The sequence below is a fragment of the Panthera uncia genome, chromosome E3, assembly GCF_023721935.1.
Source record: "Panthera uncia isolate 11264 chromosome E3, Puncia_PCG_1.0, whole genome shotgun sequence".
Lineage (NCBI taxonomy): Eukaryota > Metazoa > Chordata > Mammalia > Carnivora > Felidae > Panthera > Panthera uncia.
Window position 1 is genome coordinate 17,898,907 of NC_064815.1, and position 17,810 is coordinate 17,916,716.

Consider the following 17,810-nt stretch of genomic DNA (forward strand, 5'->3'; position numbering starts at 1 on the left):
AAAGCGGAAGTGGGAGGGAGCTTTCCCAGCTAGGGAGGAAGGCAAAGTTTACCCGAGCACTGCAGGTGAAAGTGGCGGAGCAACATCTTGAAAGGGGTCTCTGTGGGTGCTAACGCCAGAGGACGCCAGACAGGTTTACGGCATATACCGGATTATTGCTATCTTGGGGCCAGATCACCAAGAACTGGAAGGCGGGAATACAGAAGGGCCATGCGCAAGCTTTGTAGCACCGAAATCCACTTATATTCCACCACATCTCCCTCAGTAGCGAGGAGTGAATGAAGCTCCCTCCATCTGTCTTGGGAAGTTGTTTTCAGGGAGCTCCACGAAAAGTGTCGCCAAAGTACTGAGGCCAGAACAGCAGAACCCTTTTTTTTCCTCTTCTGCTTTCAGCCAATATGCACCGGAACGATTTTCGCAGCTCTTGCCGGAAGCGTGGCTTAGACTAATGCAAAGCAACGCAGAATTTTGACCCTCGTGGGCGGGGTCAGAGTCGCGTTTCAGCTACCTCTCCCTTAGCCCCGGAAGTGTGTCTGTGTACAACTGCTGCTTGGAGGCGGCACAGGAAGTGTTCTCCAGGCAGAGGTTTCGGGGGGAACCTTTTGCGGCTAGGACACTTCCTGTTTCCTAGTAACAATAGGAAGTGTCCGCGGAGCTGGGGGTAGACTCCTGGCTCGAGCCAGCTGCGCCTTCTTTCCTCTACCTCCTTCCTTCTCCGTTTTCCCCTTTCCCTTTTCCCCTCCCTTCCCACCTCCCAGGAGCCCTGGCGGAGTGTGCGTCTGTGGGAGCGCGAGAGCCCCCCCACAGCCACCCCTTGGGGCGCGCGGCTGCAGTTAGGGTGAGGGTCCCAGTGCGCAGGCGCGCTCCCGTTCGCGGTCCCCAACGGACTCATCCGCGGCGGGAACGAAAAGGGGCCACCCGAGTGAGGTAGGGGTCCTGAGAAGAAATTGGCCGAGGAGATGAGTGAGGCGAGAAGACCTGGTTGGTGGTTGATCAGGAGAAGGGGCTCAAGCGAAGGGGCTTTGTGAGTTGAGAAGTCGAGGAGCAGGTTTGGAGGGGCTTTAGATCCGGAGATATGAGTTGTACATACAGGGATCCCATGGGAGTGAAGAATCAAGAGTCAGCGAAGGCCAATGTGATACAGGAGACATGGGGGCCTACTATGGGAAGAGTAAGGGCTTTGGGAAAAAAATTGCCTGAGTCAGTGGGTTTGCTTCTGTGTAAACTGGACTAAGGAGGCACTGCAGGGTGTTGTGAGGATTAAGTGACACAACGAACGTTCTTTACTTAGCACAGTTCTCCGCACATGGTAATGCTCAGCATGCGTTGTTGTCATAAGTATTTTGAGAGAAGATAGAAAAAATAAGAAGGGATGGTGAGGGTATAGTGAGGAGGTGTAGGAAAGAAAAAAGGTAGGGGGTGAAGAGCAACCAGAAATGGGTTGGAATTTCCAAGATAGAAGATGATTTGGACTCAGGGGAAGTAGGTGAAGGAAGTGGCCAAGAGAGTCTTTTAGAAAAGAGACTTTGTGACCCTGAAAGGAATAGGGGAGGTGAGGGAACAGGCCAGCCCATTCTCTGAAGAGGGCTTTAAGCCCCCACCTCTCACATCCTCAGCTGTCAACTGGAGAAGAAGGCTGCTTTTCAGTGTCTCTAGGCTACTCTGTTTAGCTGAGGGATCAAGGAGAGAGAATTAGACTTCTCACATTGAAGGTCCTAGAAAAGTTTTAGGTTTCCTTTTAATATGTCACAGGAGGTAGGTTGGTTGGTTGTTCCAGAATTATAGAGAGGAGAAGGTTAGATTTTGTGGATTTGGTCTGATGAACAGAGGTAGGTTGGTAGGTCTGTGGTAGGTTGCATCCCTCTAGACTTTAGTTTTCTTATCTATACCTCTAGGATGAGTTAGGCCTAGGGGAGCTCTCATATTTGGGGAGCTTATGTGCAGGAGGCCTTAAATCCAAGAGAAAGCAAGTTCCTGGGCATTACTGCTTGGGGAACATTTCTGTGACCTCTGATGATCTTGCTGCTTATAGAGCCAAGAGGCAAAGTTAATTCAGGTCTTCCTTCTGACCACCACCCCCTCTTCCTAGGCCTTGGCCCCTCCACCAGAGGAAGATGCTGCTGTCACCTGCCTGCTCTTCCTGAACCTCCAGGTTTCTGCCACACTGCCCCATGGAGGACGTGCCCACCTCACTCAGCTGCTCTGACTGTCAGCGCCACTTTCCTAGTCTTCCGGAACTGTCCCGGCACCGCGAGCTGCTCCATCCATCTTCCAAGCAGGACAGTGAGGAGGCAGACAGCATCCCTCGGCCCTACCGCTGTCAGCAGTGTGGGCGGGGCTACCGTCACCCAGGGAGCTTGGTCAACCACCGCCGGACCCACGAGACTGGACTTTTCCCCTGTACCACCTGTGGCAAGGACTTTACCAATCCCGTGGCCCTCAAGAGCCACATGAGGACTCATGCTCCGGAGGGCCGCCGTAGGCGCCGGCCTCCCCGCTCCAAGGAAGTCATTCCACATCTTCAAGGGGAGACAGCATCCTCTGACTCCAGGGACCACAGGCTCAGCCCTGGGGAAAGCTGGACAAGCCAGAAAAAACATGAGGAAGAGACCTTTGGCTGTGAGTCTGGGCTTGACCCCAGGGCAGCTTTGAGCACTTGGGAAGATCCACCCACCCGACAAAGAGAAGGCTGGGAAAGCCAGCCAGATTCAGAGGAGGGTGCAGAGCGCTGGGGGCCCACTACCAATTCTACCAGAGCCACCCCGCTCCCCACCCCAGCCAGCACCCTCCTTAGCAATTTGGAACAGTATTTGGCTGAATCGGTGGTGAATTTCACAGGGGGCCAGGAGCCCACTCAGTCCCCTCCTGCTGAGGAAGAACGGCGGTACAAGTGCAGTCAATGTGGCAAGACATACAAGCATGCTGGGAGCCTCACGAACCACCGCCAGAGCCACACCTTGGGCATCTACCCTTGTACCATCTGCTTCAAAGAGTTCTCTAACCTCATGGCTCTGAAGAACCACTCCCGACTCCATGCCCAGTATCAGCCTTACCAGTGTCCCCACTGTCCCCGTGCCTTTAGGATCCCCCGAGAGCTGCTGGAACACCAACAGTCCCATGAGGGTGAAAGGCAAGAGCGGCTATGGGAAGAGAAAGAGATGCCCACCACCAACGGGCACACAGATGAGAGCAGCCAGGATCAGCTCCCTAGTACACAGACGCTGAACTGCTCTGGGGAGCTCAGCACCTCTGGGGAGCTAGAGGACAGTGGCCTAGAGGAGTATCGGCCTTTCCGTTGTGGAGACTGTGGCCGTACTTACCGCCATGCTGGGAGCCTCATCAACCATCGCAAGAGCCACCAGACTGGTGTCTACCCCTGCTCCATCTGTTCCAAGCAGCTGTTCAATGCAGCTGCCCTCAAAAACCATGTGCGGGCTCATCACAGACCCCGGCAAGGAGCTGGGGAGGACGGGCAGCCATCAGTGCCACCAGCTCCCCTGCATCTGGCTGATACCACCCACAAAGATGAAGAGGTCCCCACCACCACCCTGGACCACCGCCCCTATAAGTGTGATGAGTGTGGTCGGGCTTACCGCCACCGGGGGAGCCTGGTGAACCACCGCCACAGCCATCGGACAGGAGAGTACCAGTGCTCACTCTGTCCCCGCAAGTATCCTAACCTTATGGCCCTGCGGAACCATGTGCGGGTACATTGCAAAGCTGCTCGCCGCAGCGCAGGCCCAGGGGCTGAGGGTCCCCCCAGCCACCTCAAGGTAGAGCTCCCGCCTGACCCCATGGAAGCAGAGGCAGCCCCACCCACTGATCAGGGGCATGGGTGCAAACACAAAGAGGAGACCACTGATGTCCCCCCAGCAGCTGATAGGACAGCACCACAGATATGTAGCATGTGTGGGATGCTCTTTGAAGACGCTGAGAGCCTTGAACTTCATGGCCGGACCCATGGGGAAAGGGAAGACAGCAAGACAGAGACTAGGGTGTCCCCTCCTCGGGCTTTCGCATGCCAAGATTGTGGAAAGAGCTATCGTCACTCAGGCAGCCTTATCAACCACAGGCAGACCCACCAGACGGGGGACTTCAGTTGTGGGGCCTGTGCCAAGCACTTCCACACTATGGCCGCCATGAAGAACCATTTGCGACGCCACAGTGGGCGGTGGAGCAAGCAGCACCGGAGGCGAGCTAGCAGTGCTGGCAGTGGGGGAGAAGCCAAAATCCCATCTGGTGGGAGCTGGGCCCAGGAGTTGGTGGAAAACAGTAAGGGCCTGGACTGTCTGCAAGACCCTTCAGGGGGAAGTCCTAATGTAGCCCAAGGCAACTTGGAAAGTGATGGGGGCTGTTTGCAGGCTGACACTGAAAGGGATAGATGTGGGCTTGAGAGGGATGAGGCCTGTTTCCAGGGTGATAAAGAGAGCAGAGGTACTGAGGAAGGACTGGAAAAGAAGGAGGCTTGTTTCCTTGACAACTTGGACATCCCAGATGATGAGGAAAGCAATGGGACTCGCTTCTGTGATGATCTCAGTGGGGTGGGTGAAGACCAGAAACTAGCCACTGACCAGCCCAGCTCCTCTTGCCACTCTCCTGAAGCTGTCACTAGCTGGCCGGCTGAGGTCTCCCACACGTGTTCTGACTGTGGGCATTCTTTCCCTCATGTCACTGGCCTGCTGAGCCATAGGCCCTGCCACCCCCCAGGCATCTATCAGTGCTCTCTCTGCCCGAAGGAGTTTGACTCACTGCCTGCCCTGCGCAGCCACTTCCAGAACCATGGGCCCGGGGAGGCAGCCCCCGCACAGCCTTTCCTCTGCTGCCTTTGTGGCATGATCTTCCCAGGACGGGCCGGTTACAGGCTTCACCGGCGCCAAGCTCATGACTCCTCTGGCATGACTGAGGGTTCAGAGGAGGAGGGGGAAGAGGAAGGAGCATCAGGGGCAGCCTCCACCCGTAGCCCTCCACTGCAGCTCTCAGAAGCAGAGCTGTTGAATCAGCTGCAGCGGGAAGTGGAGGCACTGGATGGAGCTGGCTATGGGCACATCTGTGGCTGCTGTGGTCAGACCTATGATGACCTAGGGAGCTTGGAGCGTCACCACCAAAGTCAGAGTTCTGGGAACACCATAGACAAGTCTCCCAGCCACTTAGAGTCAGGTGATGCTATGGGAAGGGTTGCAGACCATGACCATGTCTTTGAGGACACAGTGGCCTGCCTCTCTGGGGAGGGTGGGGACACAAAGTCTGGAGAGGGAATAGGTGCCATGGTTGTAGACAACCTTTGCATGCAAGGTGGGGAAAGTTCGCTGGAGGCCCAACCCCGCCCCTTCCGCTGCAACCAGTGTGGCAAGACCTACCGCCATGGGGGCAGCCTGGTGAACCACCGCAAGATCCATCAGACTGGAGATTTCATCTGCCCTGTCTGCTCCCGCTGCTACCCCAACCTGGCTGCCTACCGTAATCATCTACGAAACCACCCCCGCTGCAAAGGCTCTGAGCCCCAAGTGGGGCCCGTGCCAGAGGCAGGAGGCAGCAGCGAGCCCCAGAACATGGCAGAAGAAGGGCTGGGGCAGGCAGATGTGGGAAAGTTTCAGGAGGAACTTAAAGTGGAACCCTTGGAGGAGGTGGCAAGGGTGAAAGAGGAGGAGTGGGAGGAGGCCGCTGTGAAGGGGGAGGAGGTGGAGCCAAGGTTGGAGACTGCAGAGAAGAGCTGCCAGACTGAGGCCAGCTCTGAGCGGCCCTTCAGCTGTGAGGTGTGCGGCCGGTCGTACAAGCATGCTGGCAGCCTCATCAATCACCGGCAGAGCCACCAGACTGGACACTTTGGCTGCCAGGCCTGCTCCAAAGGCTTCTCAAACCTCATGTCTCTCAAAAACCACCGGCGCATCCATGCAGATCCCCGGCGTTTCCGCTGCAGCGAATGTGGGAAGGCCTTCCGCCTGCGGAAACAGCTGGCCAGCCACCAGCGGGTGCATGTTGAGCGGGGTGGGAGTGGGGGCACTCGGAAGCTGATTCGGGAAGATCGGCCCTTCCGGTGTGGGCAGTGTGGACGGACCTACCGCCATGCTGGCAGCCTCCTAAACCACCGGCGCAGCCACGACACGGGCCAATACAGCTGTCCCACCTGCCCCAAGACCTACTCCAACAGCATGGCCCTAAAGGACCACCAGAGGCTGCACTCAGAGAGCCGGCGGCGGCGAGCAGGGCTATCTCGGCGAGCAGCTGTGCGCTGTGCCCTCTGTGGCCGAGGCTTCCCTGGCCGGGGATCTTTGGAGCAGCACCTGCGAGAGCATGAGGATACCAAAAGTGGTCCGAGAGGTCCAAATGGCACAGAGGGCAGTGAGGGGAACCTGGCTAATGACCAGGGACTAGAGGACACATCAGGTGGTACTGAGTCAGTTCTCCAGCTGGAGGATGGAGCCAGGAGGCTGGGGGGGCAGAGTCTGAGCCCCATCAGGGCAACAGGTTCAGAAGCCACAGAACTGGTATCCTGGGACATGGGAAATGCAGAAGGGAGGCAAGGAGATGGGGGACCAGTGGATCATGGTGGAGATTGGGTTCCTCAGGGTCATATACTGACCAAGCCAGAAGATGAGTCAGGGAACAGCATCCCCAAGAGTCCTTGCCACCTTGGCAACAGCCAGTCCAATGGACCTAGTCTGAGTCCAGTGGATAGCTGGGACGATGGAGACAGCCGACCTGAGCTCCGTCAAGAGAGTCACACCTTTTCCTGCAGCCACTGTGGCAAGACCTACTGCCACTCAGAAGACCCTTTGAACTGCCATAGCCCTTCCAAGACAGACCGCCACTATTGCCTGCTCTGCTCCAAGGAGTTCTTGAATCCTGTGGTCACTAAGACCCACAGCCACAACCACATAGATGCCCAGACCTTTGCCTGCCCTGAGTGTGGTATGGCCTTTCAGTCCCATCATGAACTAGCCAGCCACCTACACACACATGCCAGCGGCCTCAGTCAGATGCCACCCCTGAGAGAGGAGGCCAGAGGTCCTGAAGGTGGGGCTGTGAAGGATGAGGTGGATCTCCCTGGCCAAGGGGAAATCCAAAAGGCCCCATCAGAACCCCCCAGGACCCCAGGAGACAATACTGGGAGTGCTAATGGGGGGCAAGGAGTAAAGTCCACAGTGGCTGAAGACGAGGAACGGCCCTTCCGTTGTGCCCAGTGTGGGCGTTCCTACCGCCATGCCGGTAGCCTGCTGAACCATCAGAAGGCCCACACCACTGGACTCTATCCCTGTTCCCTCTGCCCCAAACTTCTACCCAACCTGCTGTCCCTTAAGAACCACGGCAGGACCCACACAGACCCTAAGCGCCACCGCTGTAGCATCTGTGGCAAGGCCTTCCGGACAGCTGCCCGGCTGGAGGGTCATGGACGAGTCCATGCACCCCGGGAAGGGCCCTTCACCTGCCCTCATTGTCCCCGCCACTTCCGCCGCCGAATCAGCTTCCAGCAGCACCAGCAGCAGCACCAGGAGGAATGGACAGTGGCCAGCTCTGGTACGGGGACATGAATGGCTTGGGCAGGGGACAGAAGGGCTCCAGAGTAGGTGGGCAGAGTGGGGGTGGGGGGACAAGGAGTGAGAGGAGAGGGTCACATGGTTTCCGAGAGGTTGTGCAGGAGTGGAGGGTGGGGAATTGGATATGGAGGAAACTGGTCTGAGGATGCTGCCTGGTGAGGGCAGAGATCAGAACTCCTGGGTCAGGTAAACAGCATGGTGGGTTGGACAGTGGGCTGGGGGGAGGGGGTGGTTGTGGGCAGGGGCAGAGGCAGTTGCCGTGCAGGAACCAAAGAAGAATGGGCTTTTTGTTTGGGGAGGGGAGGCAGCCATGTGTCTACTATATCTGGAAACTCCTGATCCAGCCAGTAAAGGAATGATTTCCAGAGAAAAATGGCCTAGGTGGTGCTCTTTCCCTAAGTAGGCAGGGAGCAAGAGGGTGAAGAATGGGGTTGGGAGGCACCCCCAGATTGGACTGCTTTGTGTTTTGTGCTGACCTGGCCAGGGAAACTGGTCACTGGTTGGCCCCCAGCTCCCTGTCCCTCTTTCTCTGAATTTTGTCTCTGGTCCCCCTCCTCTCTTCTTGGAAACTAGACCTTTGGTCCTTAGGTACTGATACTGCCTCATGTCTCTTCCCTATATTGAACCCTTTACCCTTTCTTCTCTCTGCTGCGCATCTCCTTTTTAGGAGCCAACCAAACCACTTTTTCCACCTGCATACCCCCATTCCCTCCAGCACACCTTTAACTGGAGGATTGAGTCACAGATAATTGTTTCTTTGAAGCCAGGCCCAGCTGAGGCAACAACAGTCATTAGCCCCTATCTCCCATCCTCTATCAGGGGGAATTTCCATGGAAAGTCACTCCACCCAGCCCGACTGAAGGATGAGGCTGTGTGGGAGTGGGGCAGCCTGTTTCCTCAGTCTGTTCTTGAGCCCTGGGCTCATGTCCTCTGCCTCCTCTAGAGATCTGTAGGCCTTCTCCCAAGATCTATTCCATTTAGTGGCAACCAAGGGTGGGTATCCCCAAGATGGCGGGCCCTTGACCAGAAATGATCAGGGAAGGAGGGGATGGTGGGTGAGAGTATCGTGAGAGAGCTGACAAGATGGCTTTCAGGATAAAAGATTTCTTGTGACCTCAAGGGAATGAGTGAGGAGCCAGTTAGGCCTGGAAAAATCATTAGTTTACATGCAGGCCTCTGGGGTTGGGGGTAGCAGCAGAATGGCCTGCAGGCTAGGGAGGGGGTGCAAGCTGTGTGGGGTTTGCCGGCCTCAGTCAGTGACCTCCTCTCTTTCTCCCCAGGAGCCCCAAAGGCACCAGCAGCAGGCAGACGGGACCTGTCCTTGCCCCCTCCACCTACCCCCACGACCCCACTTCTGGATCCTTCACCCCAGTGGCCTGCAGACCTCAGCTTCTCCCTCTGAACTTCAAGTCTCCAAAGATCAGAATACAGGCGGGGTGGGGTGGGCGGGTTGTAGGGAAAGGCTTGATCTCCATGTTTTGCTCAGGAGTAGTTAGGCATCCCCATCTCTTATTTCCCTCTCCTGCTGTGAAGAGGACCCAGATCTGGCCTCTTGCCCATGGAAGGGGTAAGGTGTTCCTCATATCCCTGTCCTTGAAGGCTCTCCTTTCCCCAGCCTTTGTCATTATGCTCTTCCCTATGACCAGCCCTGCAAGAAGCCCGGTGCCAGGCTCTGCCACAATGTGGGGCCGCTGTCACCAGCCAGATTCCAACAAGAGGGAGAGGTGGATTCAGAGAGCCACAGGTGGGAATGTTGCCTATGGAAGGGGAGCCTTTTGCTACAATTTGTAACTTATTTTCTAAAGTCTATTTTGTAACAATTTATTTAAGTTTAAAAAAAAGGAAAATTGCTCCCCCCCAAAAAAAGAAAATTTCAAAGTAAGCGGCTGGTGTGATCATATCTGAGGGGAGGAAGACTAGGGAAGGCTGGGGACGCCTGCGTTGGACGGCGGAGCTGGGCGTAGGGAAGCATCCACAGGCGACATCTCCCTGGCCTGCAGGGTGGGGATTAAGGGCAGTTGCCGGTCCAGGCGTGCTCCTTCCCAGAGCCCACAGGGCTGCTGGGCCTGCCCCAGTGCCTGGAATCATGCGTGGGTGGGGGGAATGGGAGAGGTACAGGGGCAGTGATGCAGGAATTGTCTCACTGCGTCTGCAGCATCCCAGAGCCACCTGTCAACAGCCAGCTGGTTTGCCTGTCAGGAAGAGGAAGGAGGGTGGGGTTGGCCTCATCAAAACTTTTCTTCCCTCCCTGGAAGGAAGAGGAAGAAGGTGCTACTTTAACCCCTATGACAGATGAGAAAACTGAGGTTTGAAGAAGTTGAGGCCTGCTCCAAGTCACAATGATGAGGAACCAGAATTATGTCCACTACCCCACCCAGGGCAGCAAGAGGTTGGGTCAGAACAGATCTTTCCCTGGATTGAGAGAGAATGGGTCTGGAGAGGGAAGTGTTAGCAGGGAGGCCCCAGGGCCACGTACTCATGTTAGCCAAGCAGCTTCCAGTCTCTGCCTCGGGTTCTGGCTCCTCAGCAAAATAGACCTGCCAGTCCAAACTGCTGACCCAGTTCTCATAGGCGGGAAGTGCCGCGAAGACTGCAGGCCTTGCAGGGCCTTGGCAGGCATCTCCAAAGCTGTGTAGCCCAGCCAGGAACCATGTGCCCCTCACCTCGTGCACCAGTGGTGCCCCAGACAGGCCCTGTCAGGAGTCAGGTGACACTGGGTGACTTCCTCTTTTCCCTAGGCAGCTGTGGGGGCAGAAGGGGCTTGGGGCCGGGATGAGGCTCTGGCTCTTTGGGAGCCAGTTGGCAGAAAGGCCCAATTTCAAGTGAGAGGCGGGTCTGGAGGCCAAGCCTGGCAGGTCTGTGAGTTACAGGATAAAGATGCCAGGGGTCTGTGGAGTAAGGTTTGGAGGACTGGGGCTCACCTCACAGTGGGGGGGCTCACCTCACAGTGGGGCGGCTCACCCACAACACTGGTACACACCATTCCTGGCAGAATGGGGATACTGTCGCTCCCAAGAGCTGTATGCAGCCGGCTGCAGGCCCTGGGTCCCAAGAGGGTCACAGGCACTGTCTGAGGGGAGCTGGCACCTATAGGGCAAGGGAAAAGACCCAGCTGCCCCGACAGCCTCTAGGATGGATGGACAGCTGCTGATGGGCCTGTCCTACATACCTGCTTCTTGGTGGGGCAGCCCCAGGACCCAGCCACGTTCCCCATCAGGCAGGTGGTGGTCGGCATATGGCAGGCAGAGGGGCCGAAGGCTGGGGCCCAGTGTCACAGGTTGGGCCAGCAGCAGGAGTGCCACATCGTAGCCCCCCTCTGGGTGGGTATAAGCCCCATGTAGGATGAGCTGCTTCAGGCCCCGTTCCTCTGGTCCGGTCCCCAGCCCTATGCTCCATTCCTCTGGGGTCTGGCGCCTGTGCAGAGAGGCATCATTGACAGCATCGAGTGGCAGGCCTGCCAGCGAAGGCGTGGGCATGAAGGCAAGAGAGACATGGCTCACCCAATGAAGCAGTGGGCAGCAGTCAGCACTACCTCCTCTGACACCAGGGCTCCACCACAGGCCAGCTTCCCCTGGTGCTTCAGCCTGGCATCCCAGGGCCATGGGGAGGGGGCTCCTGCCTGGGGACCTCCTCTCCTCAAGGATCCACAGGCTGGAACAGACAGATTACATCATCTGCCTTCTTGCTAAGTGCTCACCGCATGCCTGGCCTGTGCTAAGCGCTTCCCACGTACTATCAAATCCTCACAAAATCCTCTTAAGTTGGATTTTGTTACCCTCATTACCAAAGTAACCAAAGTTCCAGAAAGGTTAAGTGACTTTCTAGCTCAGTAACCACAGGCAGGTAGCCAACTTAAGTCTCAAAAACCAGGGAGGGCCTAAGCTTTTAAACCCTGATGGTCTAGCCTCATGGGAGTGGCCCTGCTCATCATTCTCTGTCTGTGCCCCTCCGGGCTTGGACTGGCCCCAGAATTCCTGGCTCACTAGTACTTCTCTTAACCATCAAGATACAACTTCGTTCCAGGAATAGTTTTGCATGCCATTTACATGTTAGTTACTTAATGCCAGAATCCTGAGCGGGAGCCTGCCCTGTCCATTCTCACTGGGTCCCTGCTTGGAAACTTGCAGCTTACCCCCACAACCTTCAATCAGATCTCAGAGATCCCTCTTCATACCTAAACTCTAAATACACAAAGTTCTAGGGGTGCCGGGGTGGTACGGTCGGTTAAGCATCTGACTTCAGCTCAGGTATGATCTCACCGTTCGTGAGTTCAAGCCCCGCATCAGGCTCTGTGTTGATAGCTTGGAGCCTGGAGCCTGTTTCGGATTCTGTGTCTCCCTCTCTCTCTGACTCTCTCCCACTCACACTCTCGTGTCTCACTCAAAAATAAACATTAAAAAATTTTTTTTAAATGCACAAAGTTCTGAAGTATCTTTGCCCCTTCAGCCCTTAAATGGAATGGTTCCCATCTTAGAGGCTGAAAGGGGCCTTAAATGCCCCCCTAGTTAGCCCCCAGCAATGTGTGACTGCCTTGTACCAATTCTCTGTTCTGAGCTGAAACTTGCTTCACTGTGCTTCTGTCTGCTGCCCAGAACACGTCCCACTCCTAACATCCCCTGCTCATACCTACACAGCTGTCCTCATCACTGATCTCTGGGGTCTCTGGGTTCTGGGACAGGAAGGCTGCCCCCTGAGCTCGAGCCTGCAGCCAGTAGCTATGAGCAGCCATGTTGGTCAGCAGCACAGGAGTGTCTTCTTGGGCACAGCTTGATGCAAAGCTGATGATCCCAGCCTGAACCCAATGTCCATCAGGCTCACGGCACAGCACGGGGCCCCCAGAATCTCCCTGGAGCCGGGAAAAGGAGTCAAGTATAGACACTTCAGCCCCAGCCATGGACAGACACCCTCTAACAGCAGCAGGTCCACCCTCCCTGTGGATCAAGCACCCAGCTCGGGGCTAGGCCTCCTCCCCTTCTGCTCCCTTCTCATCTTCCCCATCAGACCTGACAGGGCCCCTGCACCCCAGGCTGGGCGCCCCCACACAGCATCCCAGGCCGAGCTGGGCTGGCCAGCAGCCGCTGGTGCAGCCGGTTGTAGAGACAGTTACACGTGGGGCGGCTGATTAGACGCAGGCGCAGATTCCGTAGAGTCCTGGGAGCTGGCAAAAGAAAGGGAGTTGGTGGGGGGGGGGGGGGTACAAATCTGAGCACAGGGATGGTTGGCAGCTGAGGCTGCGTGACCTTGGGCAAGCACAGTGCCTCTCTGGGATTCATTCTGGGACAGCACTTACCATCATTGGTGTCCTGATCCCAGCCAGTAGCCCAGCAGGAGGTCCCAAAAGGAAAGCGATGGGTAGACTGAGGCAAGCAGAGGGGTGTGCGGGCCATAGGGTGGGCGAGCCGGAGCAGGGCCAGGTCTGAGCCTTGGCTGTAGTGGTTATAGGCCCTCGGCAGCTGCAGGGCGGTCACCCCCACCTCCTCGGCCCCTGGGCTCAGCCCCTCACGTTGCAGAGAACCCAGGACAACTGACCAGGAGTTCAGTTCTGTCACTGCTGCCCTGGAAGGGGAGGGATAAGGCCAAGGCATTGAATGCAAAGGGGGACAGTGACACCAACCAGGACACCACCAGGTAGGTGAAAGATGGACAAAAATCAGCCCAGAGCTTTAAGCAAGGTCCTTCCCTCTCCCAACCTCAGCTTCCTCATTTGTAAATCTTCTACCAAGGCTTAACTTAACTTGATAATGTGTACCTGGCACATGGCACACTTTCAGTAAATGATACATTGTGATTCTAGGGGCAGGAGTCAGTTTTACAGAGTTTGGAGGACATATCACCCACCCCACCCCCAAAAGTCGGAAACTCTGACCCCAGCCATGACTCACTTTTCAAAGCAGTGGGCAGCAGTGAGGACCCAGGTATCTGCCACCAGGGATCCGCTGCAGATGTGGACCCCCCGCCTCCTCACACTGGCTTGCCAGGGCCACTCACCAGGTGCTGTGATGCCCTCCTGAGGCTCAGGGGGGCCAGGGCCACGCTGCCCACATACTGTGGAGAGGGGTGGATCAGAATGACAGAAGGTCCCTGTCCTTCCCTCATCACAGGCCCAAGCCAGACCTAAGGAAGCCCTGGCCGCATATCCCCAAAGCTTACCGTGCTGAGCTGCTTGAAGACCTGGGAAGAGAGAGACACAGATGAGACTTAGGGGAGCCTTACCTGCATGGCCCAGCCTTGGTGGAAGGGATAGGTTTGGGGGGATGGGCCCTGGGTCCTTGCCTATGACTGTGTGGCTACCTTACCAGCCCCTCCCAGAATGAAAATATATGAGGCCAAGAAACAGCTTTTATTGGAACCTATTCAGAGCGTACACTCAGTAATTAATTCTCCTCCCTCAGCTGTGCTCAGCACTCCTGAGTCTGAGAAGCAGGGCCAGGGTTCATCTTGGGACTAGTCCAAACTTCCTCCAGGCTTCAGATCCCCTAACTCCAGCCCCCGCCACTGAGTCAGGGAGGCAGCCTGTATATGTGGAGAGCATTAGCTTAATTGTGCCCTCAGTCGTGAATGCCTAAGAGGAAGGATTAGAGGCCGACGTCATGTCTGAGTGGGGGAGGGCTCCAAGAGATTGAGAGTCCCCACCCTTGTTCTGACAACTCAGACTCCCCCACCTTTCCACAAACCACCAGAGACTTTACCAAAGGATCCCCTACCCTGCCTCTTCCCCATCACAGGCACAGAAACATCTGGGCCAGGAAAGATGGGACATATGTAGAGACGGGGAGACTGAGGCCAAAGGGCCCCCAGAACTTGCCTAAGGTCATTCTGGAAGTAGATAGGCAGACGGGCACAGGGTACACACACAGGCATAATGACTGCAGACATAGATTGTAATCTAGCCCAAGAAAATCACACCCACTTTGACAAAGGTGGCCACATACACCTCCTCTGATACACAGCCAGACATGGTTACATCGCCACAGGCAGACCATCGCTCCCCTAGGCATGCCCCCTCACATACACACCAGGCTGCAAGGCTGCTGGGGCAGAGGGTGGCCCCTGAACACCTACCATACCACTCCCCTACCCAAACATGGGTGGCTCACCCTCTATGAGAACCACTGCTCCCAGGATGAGCAGCTCTGGTCCCCAGCTCTGCTTCATGCTGCTCCAGGCCACTCTGCCGCCTGTACTCTGGTTTTCAGAGAGGCCACCTGGGTCTCCCTAGCTCCACCTCTGCTCCGCCCCCCAGTTGGCTAGGAGTCAAGTGCCAGAAGGGAGCCAGCAGCTCCTAGCTCTGGGGTTGTGACTGTGTTACCCCGGGCCATTCACCACCCCTCTCTGCGCCTCAGCCATGGCCAGACTGCCTTGGTTCAAATCCCAGTTTCCCCATGTACTATGTGAGTGACCTTGGACAATTAGCCCCTATGTGCCTTGTCTGAAAAACTCAGAATTGTTGAATGTAAAAACCTTAGAGTCCAACATAGAGCAAACTTGCTCCCAGCATGGAAGTTGTCCTCTGGGAACTGGGAAGGGCACTGTGGGCAGACCCTCCCAGTCCCTCTATTTTAGCTTCCCCACCTCTCCCCCAGGCCCACGTGCAGGTGGGTTTCACATACCTTCTCCCATCTTGCTTCAGTGGCAGTGTGTGCAGGGCTGAGTATTGAGGGCTGGGGCTCTCTGCTACTTCCTGGCAATGAGACTGGAAAATCTCAACACCTCTCTGCTGCCTTCCCAGGAAACAGGGTTACAGTGGTGCCTACGTTTCTTACAGGTGGTGGAAGACTCAATCAGGAGGGAAGAACACTTAGTGTGCATTCTTTTTCTCTTTCTGACTTCTAACTCAGGCCAGCCCCAACTGTTCAGGAAACCTGACCCCGACACAGAGGCAGCTGTGTTAAGAGCATAGACACTGGTGGGGCGCCTGGGTGGCTCAGTCAGTTAGGCATCCGACTTTGGCTCAGGTCATGATCTCACAGTTTGTGGGTTCAAGCCCCATGCTGGGCTCTGTACTGACAGATCAGAGCTTGGAGCCAGCTTCGGATTCTGTGTCTGCCTCTGTGGTGATGAGAAATCTGCTCATCACCCCCCACCGCACTTGCACTCTGTCTCTCTCTCTCTCTCTCTCAAAAATACATAAAACATTTAAAAACATTAAAAAAAAAAAAAGAGGGGTGCCTGGGTGGATCAGTTGGTTAAGCGTCCAACTTCGACTCAGGTCATGATCTCAGTTTGTGATTTTGAGCCCCACGTTGGGCTCTGTGCTGACAGCTCAGAGCCTGGAGCCTGCTTCAGATTCTGTGTCTCCCTCTCTCTCTGCCCCTCCCCAGCTCATTCTCTGTCTCCTTCTCCTTCAAAAATTAAATACACATTAAAAATTTTTTTTCTTTTTAATTAAAAAAAAAAAGAGCATAGACACTGGAGCCAGATGGCCCTGGTGGAGTCAAATCCTGAGGGCTCCCTAACCCCCTCCCCAGCACTAGCTGTGTAATCTTAGGCAAACTACTTACTCTCTCTACCTCAGTTTCCTCATCAAGATAGGGATAAGAGTACCTACCTCATACAGCTGGATATATAAAGATTATGAGTTAACACATGTCATATTCTTAAGCAGTGCTTGGCATGTAAATGCTTAGTATATATCATGAAAAATAAAAAATATTCGAAACATGTCCCTGGTCCTCCAGGGCTGCCAGGACTGGCTTGGGGGTGGTAGATAAGGCAGCTGGAGAGGTTAAGGTCAGACCATAGAAGAACTTCCCAGCAAGCATGGACAGAACTTTGCCCTTGCAAGTGTGTGCTTGGCTTTCCCAGGAAAGAAAGTTTGGCTCTCGTTGGGCAGCAAGGATAAGCCACCAGCTTGCTTCCTGGGGGTAGGGGCCGATGGCGCCCCAGGTCTTGCTGACTCCACATGCTGGAGAAGGGACTAACCACCCTTCTCAGGCAGGCCCTCCACTCTCCCTCTGACTCATCCTTCCACTCCAGAGGAGGCAAGACTGGGGGAGGCTCAACACTAGGGTTCCTCGTAGACAGATGGCTCAGACTTAGCTAATTTATTTAAGAAATTTTATTGCTCAGAACCTTCCCTCCTTGGGCAATGGCAGGAGCTTTGGAAACCAGTCCTTGGGGAGAGAGACAGAGGCACTAGGGTTGAGGAAAGAGTGTGGCACATTTGGTCCATTGTCCTGTGTGGGGGTATGGTGGGGTCAGGTTGCAGACTTTTATAAGGACACAGACAGGGCCCCCTTGGGCAAGGCTCACATGCCAAAGCAGAGCATGAGGTCAGCCTGGCTTGGGTGAAGGCTCAGTGCCCCTTGACCTTGCCCTGGGGTTCCTGGACCTTCCGGAAGCTGAGTACCACCAGGCCCACATTGATGGCATAGGTGGTAATGCAAACGATGCACAAATCATAGAGTACGAAGAATAGGATCCAGGCCAGGTAGACAGAACCGGCAAGAGACACCAGGGAACTCAGCACCAGCAGGATAGATGCCCAGCGGGCCCGGAGGCAACCTGCAAGGCAGACAAGGCTCAGGCATGGGCTTCAGGGACTGGCCACCTCTAGAATACTGCCTTGACTTCATGGTACCACCCAGATATCAAGGGCTGCTGGGGAAGAATCTCCAAACCGAGAGGCTCTGATGATCCTCACCAAGGCCTTGGTTCTCCTATCTGTTCATTGATCCATGGAACTCAAATAGTGAATTTTCCTGCTGAGCTCTACATGAAATGAAAGAGAAGCAGCCCTTGGATTCCTCCCAGAGAGTAACTTCTGAGTCTTTTCCATAAAACTGGGGTCCTAGGAAGTCTTTAAGGGCGCTTTTGGCTCTGATAGTAAGTAAACCAAGTGAAACACTTGTTAGTTCCTGCCCACAGGGTGTTCAGTGATGAGCAGCTTGCTGTCAAGTGTCTGGGTCACCATGATTATAAGGAATGGGAATGGACTGGCCAAGGGGGAAGGGGCTGGTTAGGAAAAGGAGGTGGGGCCTGCAGGGAATGGGCGGGGCCACTCACCTAACAACAGCTGTAATGTGTAGAAGATGCAACCGAATATGCTATTGGATTGATTGAGGATGCTGTCCGGGCCAAGCACATGTTCCACCAGTCCAAACCCCCGGCCCCACCTGGTGGAGGGGAGGGCTCAGGTTAGGAGTGCCAACACAGTGCGTCCTGGAGGGGTGATTTCCAAAAAGCCACCCAGGCTGCGGGAATGGACTGGCCAAGGGGGAAGGGGCTGGTTAGGAAAAGGAGGGGGAGCCTGCAGGGGATGGGCGGGGCCACCCC

The 17,810-nt window shown here is 55.6% G+C and overlaps 3 protein-coding genes across 4 annotated transcripts in view; 1 reads left to right on the top strand and 2 right to left on the bottom strand.

The window, feature by feature from the left end:
- Window positions 1-42: 42 nt before the first annotated feature.
- Window positions 43-9,417, top strand: ZNF646 (zinc finger protein 646). Its single transcript, XM_049638682.1, has 3 exons — window positions 43-927; window positions 2,090-7,515; window positions 8,816-9,417. Exons 2-3 carry the CDS (start codon window positions 2,172-2,174, stop codon window positions 8,935-8,937), a joined length of 5,466 nt encoding a protein of 1,821 aa, XP_049494639.1. The 5' UTR covers window positions 43-927; window positions 2,090-2,171; the 3' UTR covers window positions 8,938-9,417.
- A 101-nt stretch (window positions 9,418-9,518) lies between these two features.
- Window positions 9,519-15,857, bottom strand: PRSS53 (serine protease 53). The gene is made up of 10 exons (XM_049638685.1): window positions 14,633-15,857; window positions 13,418-13,706; window positions 12,826-13,091; window positions 12,539-12,693; window positions 12,162-12,381; window positions 11,036-11,186; window positions 10,705-10,949; window positions 10,477-10,622; window positions 10,012-10,228; window positions 9,519-9,727 (listed from the first exon to the last, which is right to left on the bottom strand). The coding sequence occupies exons 1-10, from the start codon at window positions 14,688-14,690 to the stop codon at window positions 9,708-9,710; spliced, it is 1,767 nt and encodes a 588-aa protein (XP_049494642.1). The 5' UTR covers window positions 14,691-15,857; the 3' UTR covers window positions 9,519-9,707.
- A 707-nt stretch (window positions 15,858-16,564) lies between these two features.
- The window catches only part of VKORC1 (vitamin K epoxide reductase complex subunit 1), a 2,522-nt gene continuing 1,276 nt past the window's right edge, over window positions 16,565-17,810 (bottom strand). The window contains exons 2-3 of one of the 2 annotated variants that reach the window (XM_049638683.1): window positions 17,541-17,650; window positions 16,565-17,039 (exon numbers count right to left, since the gene is read on the bottom strand). In XM_049638683.1, coding sequence (XP_049494640.1) covers window positions 16,831-17,039; window positions 17,541-17,650 — 319 coding nt within the window. In that variant the 3' untranslated portion in view covers window positions 16,565-16,830. The remainder of the gene's footprint in view (window positions 17,040-17,540; window positions 17,651-17,810) is intronic. The other variant, XM_049638684.1, reaches the window with a different exon arrangement.

What these genes read in the sequence shown, in the direction of transcription:
- ZNF646 (XM_049638682.1), top strand. Translation starts at nt 2,172, where the DNA reads ATGGAGGACGTGCCCACCTCACTCAGCTGCTCTGACTGTCAGCGCCAC. An exon ending in ATGGACAGTGGCCAGCTCTG is followed by an intron (nt 7,516 to 8,815) that starts GTACGGGGACAT and finishes CTTTCTCCCCAG; the next exon opens with GAGCCCCAAAGGCACCAGCA.
- PRSS53 (XM_049638685.1), bottom strand. Translation starts at nt 14,690, where the DNA reads ATGAAGCAGAGCTGGGGACCAGAGCTGCTCATCCTGGGAGCAGTGGTT. An exon ending in AGCAGTGGTTCTCATAGAGG is followed by an intron (nt 13,707 to 14,632) that starts GTGAGCCACCCA and finishes CTCTCTTCCCAG; the next exon opens with GTCTTCAAGCAGCTCAGCAC. An exon ending in GGGTGCAGGGGCCCTGTCAG is followed by an intron (nt 12,382 to 12,538) that starts GTCTGATGGGGA and finishes TCCCGGCTCCAG; the next exon opens with GGAGATTCTGGGGGCCCCGT.